General features: G+C 42.2%; 1 protein-coding gene across 1 annotated transcript in view; it reads left to right on the top strand.

The window, feature by feature from the left end:
- Positions 1–964: 964 nt before the first annotated feature.
- Positions 965–4,260, top strand: part of ccdc97 (coiled-coil domain containing 97) — a 20,585-nt gene continuing 17,289 nt past the window's right edge. The window contains exons 1-6 of the mRNA XM_005750177.1: positions 965–1,390; positions 1,504–1,680; positions 2,633–2,792; positions 2,973–3,061; positions 3,150–3,342; positions 3,473–3,608. Coding sequence (XP_005750234.1) covers positions 1,235–1,390; positions 1,504–1,680; positions 2,633–2,792; positions 2,973–3,061; positions 3,150–3,342; positions 3,473–3,608 — 911 coding nt within the window. The 5' untranslated portion in view covers positions 965–1,234. The remainder of the gene's footprint in view (positions 1,391–1,503; positions 1,681–2,632; positions 2,793–2,972; positions 3,062–3,149; positions 3,343–3,472; positions 3,609–4,260) is intronic.

Below are 4,260 nucleotides of genomic sequence, written 5' to 3'. Positions count from 1 at the left end.
AGTTTTAGCCAAACACAGAGAAAAACTCTGCAAGCATTATCTCATAGCATTCACCAATTTAAAAAAAAAAAGAATGTTCACTCTTAACCCAAATAGCAGCAGCAATCGACCTTTATTTTATTTTATTTTACTTAGTATTACTAGTTGGAGAAATGGCATAATACACATTTAGTGTTAAAGTAAATTCATATTTTGTTCCTCAGTTCTACCACAACAAGATGTAGATCTACCAGCCCTCAGAAGTTGCAGCAAAGGTGAAACCACGAATCCATCCAACAGCTCTTAATAGTAAAATGCACTTTTGCAAAAATACAACATAGTAATTCCAACCCTGACCACAAGACGCATCATTTCCATTACAAGAGCAGCTTTGTTTGTTTGTTTGTTTTCAAAGACTGGCCTTGAATGCCAAATCCTGCTGTACCTCCTCTTCTTTTTCTCCCTTCTTCGATTTTCATGCTTCACAGTCACACCTGAAAGTCTGGAGAGTAAGAAGAGGCTCTTACTCTCCAGAGTGGCTCTCAGACAGAGGACAGCTGTGACCTATCACTTATCTCTCTAAAGCTGAACAGTCCTTGCACACAGAAGTAGTTTAGGGTTCATTGTCTTGCTGAAGAGCACTTCAACCAAGACAAAGCCATGCACAGAGCCTCAAGGTGAAAACATTTCAACCTGACCTTGATAATATTTGGAAAAATACTGGTCATATCACCTAACATATTATTTGAAATCATAGATTTCATAGATTTAAAATAATAGACTATACAGTGATTAAACACCACAGTATGATATGTAAGCAATAATTGATAAAAGAATAAAAAAGAAACCTGAGGTGACCCATGTGCAATTTATGTTTAATATTTATTTCTAAAATATTTCTCTATCTTGGAAAAAATTATAAGTATTAAAGTCTGTCACAAGGTGGCGACATATACATATCAAAGAAAAGGCTGTGGGGGCGGAACAATTCTTTTGGTTGCACAGAGAAAAGGGGACACACAAAAGTGACGGACCGTTATTGCGATGAAACGTTATACAAAATAAGTGAAAGGTAAAATAACACGCGAGGTTTCCATGAAAGAGATTTTCTCATCCAAGAGGTTTTACATTAAATTGTAAAAACTAATTGGTCGTTTAAAAGAAACAAACAGGGGAAGTTGGCAGTAGGCTGAGCTTTTCTTAGTGAACCATCGTTAGCTCCTGGGAAGACGGTGGCTAAGTGACACCGCGGTTAATGATGTGGGGAGAGATCGACCCTCCTGTTAAAACACAGCCAAGCTTGTGTGAGACTGAAGACGAGAGGAAAATAGAAGAGATAATACTGCCACGGAGACGGAGATGTGACTCCAGCAGCTCTGAAGACACCCAGCGGGTGGTGCAGGACATCCAGGTGAAGCAATCAGCGACAACAGCGTTTGTTTGTTTTTTCTTTTCAACCACAGTGTCAGGTGCGGTCTGCCATTATGACGCCTCGCTGATTTACTCTTTCTGCTCATCATACAGAATATAAACCTGAGCGAGTCCAGCTGTGTGAATGCCATGATGGAGGCCATAGCTGTGAGCGGCGTCTTGGTGAAGAGCCAGCAGATCGGAGAGGCTGAGCTGACCGTGCAAGAGCGCAGAGAGGAGCTGCTGCATCAGTACCGCAGCAGGCCGCTGGTGTTCCTGGAGAGGTACCATGTATGTGCCCACAGTTCAACGTGTGTGTGTGTGTGTGTGTGTGTGTGTGTGTTAGTGAAGGGCAACATCGCCCAATATAGATGCTTAGAGGCAATGACATTCATAAGTAAATCAAGGCAAACTTCTTTCCCAGTGACGTGCTGCCATTGATGGCACTCTTTATCACTTAATGTGTCACTCTGTTGGAACAAGGTGCCAGCATTGTAGTTCAATAGTAGTGACAGAGCATGAATCAAATTTAAGCACAAAAGTAGCCTAGTTAGTGCTAGTGTCAGTAATGCCCACATCCCTTTTAGTGTTCCTGTCATATGGAGTGCAACCAGCGAGTGCTCAAATGACACAGTGGAGTCGTTTGTTGACATTTGGGTCACACATCATCAGCTGTTAGCATCTCCTCCTCCTTAGCCTGGCTGTACTTAGCTTTGTTTTTGCCTTAAGGAGTGAAAGAAGTGTGTCTTGTTTTCACTTTCAGTGGGAACAAATTCCTTGTATATTTTGCAGAGTACAGCATTGGCTGATGGTTGTTGAGCTATATATATATATTTTTTAAGTACTAAATCTTCCTCTGTAGAGGTGGGCCTATCGATCTAAATATCATTTTGATACCAGCGCTGGCATTGGTATTGGGTTGTTACTAGTGCGATACGACTGATACTTCTGTCCTCTGAGTTTAGTTTGCAGAGCACTGAATTGTGTTGAATAAACTGTTATTATTGTTTAGAAAGAAAAGATGTACTTCAAACATGCACTGTGACTGTGTGTTGACTGTTACGTCTACCTATAACACATTAAACAACAGAAGCTGACCCAAAAGTTCTTTACAGACAGGAACATTTACATTACAGGTCTGCAAAAAATCCAGTTTCAAAATACATTAACTAAATATTGTGGTGTTGGTAAAGAAGTGAAGAATTCCATTATTATATTTTGTTTTTCATCTTACAATTTCCAGGCTTGCCTGAAGCCTCAGCATCTCTCAGCATTTGCACATGTCAGCTCAGACCCACGAGCACAGCACTACAGCAAGGTGATACAGAGACGGGCTGCAGGACGCACCGACAGGACCAGAGTCAGGAATCAGCGCTATGCTGCCCTCAGGGCTCTGCAGAAGGGTAGGGGCAGCAGCAGTTAATGATACAGTGGACCCATGCAGCATTTGTGCAGATAGCTTTAGTCTTTGATAGTGTCAACTAAGATACTTGTTGCCAACCCACCAACTTCTGTTTTTCTCTCTAACTTGCCATCGGCCTGGTTTTGTTTTGTTTCTTTTTGTGCCATGCCTCCTCTTCTAGACGGCCAGTACTTCAGTGAAGAACAGATGCGAATGAGGGAGCCGCTGCTGTACGAACAGTATATCGGCCAGTACCTGACAGATGAAGAGGTGAGTTCTGTTTATCTTGCGTTTTATATGTGATTATGTTTTTGTATATTTCAGAGTATTTTTCTAATTACCTTCATGAATGCTGCAGGTGCTACAGCGCTCCCAGGAGGCCATGCTGGATGGTGCACAGGGAGGACCCGGAGAGCCGGGGCAAGGTACAGGAGGACTCGCCAATCTGCTCCTCAACTCCTACCAGGAACGACTCATCCAAAATCGTCTGCAGGAGGAGCAGGAGAAGGAAGACGGCGCACTGGAGGAAGAAGAGGAGGACGACGACTACGGTCAGTCAGAGTTCGGGTTGAAGAAAAAACTTCACACTGAAGTTAAGCAAAGAAGAAAATTTAGGCTTTTTTCTTTTCTTCTTCTTTTCCCTCCATCTTTTCTTATTCTGCTCTGTGTTTCATGCTGTAGATGACAGAGACCAGCAGAAGGATTGGGAGCCGACGCCAGAGGAGAAGGCTCTTCTCAGAGAGGAGTTCATCAGTCAGATGCACCAGCGTTTTCTGGATGGCAAAGACAAGGATTTCAACTATAGGTCAGTCACACAGCACACAGGAGCAGTTCAAAGACTTCTTCATTGCGTTGTAGCCAACCTAAAGCTGCCTTTGACAGATCGAGTTCCTCAGACTATTAGGCTACGTTCACACTGCAGGTCTTAATTCTCAATTCCGATTTTTTTGATCAAAGCCAATTTTTTTGTCTGCTTGTTCACACTACAAATAAAATGCGACAGCAAACGTGCTCTAGTGAAAACCTTCAAAGCGGCCCACATACGCAAAAGAAGACGTCACACACAACGCGCTCTGTTTAGACCCAGAGCAAACAGTATTGTTTGACTGATGGCCCTTAATATAAAGACTTTGGACTTTACGTTTCCCAATTTTTGCTTTGAGTTATTTTGTTATTTACATAATAATGTAAATAACCTAATAATGATCCTTATTGCTGTTTTAGAGGAGCGGTGCTTCAAAGGATAGTTGCAGATTTCTGTCAGAATCTGCAGATTATACAGTACAAATAAAATGTTCACGTTTCTCCAGCGTTGTCTTCCCAACAGTTTCACTAACGTCTACACTGGATGGCCAGGAAGCGTTCACGATGCGTTCTCGGGCGCTTCTCCGGAGCTGATAATTGGCGTTAGAGCAGGGCGATATGGCCAAAAATATTTATCACGATATATATTTGAAAATTTGCGATAA

This window comes from Pundamilia nyererei, unplaced genomic scaffold (assembly GCF_000239375.1).
Source record: "Pundamilia nyererei isolate P.nyererei 1_Seehausen unplaced genomic scaffold, PunNye1.0 scaffold00264, whole genome shotgun sequence".
Classification (NCBI taxonomy): domain Eukaryota; kingdom Metazoa; phylum Chordata; class Actinopteri; order Cichliformes; family Cichlidae; genus Pundamilia; species Pundamilia nyererei.
Note: the sequence above shows the minus strand (reverse complement) of the source record. Positions and strands in the feature narration are given on the sequence as shown.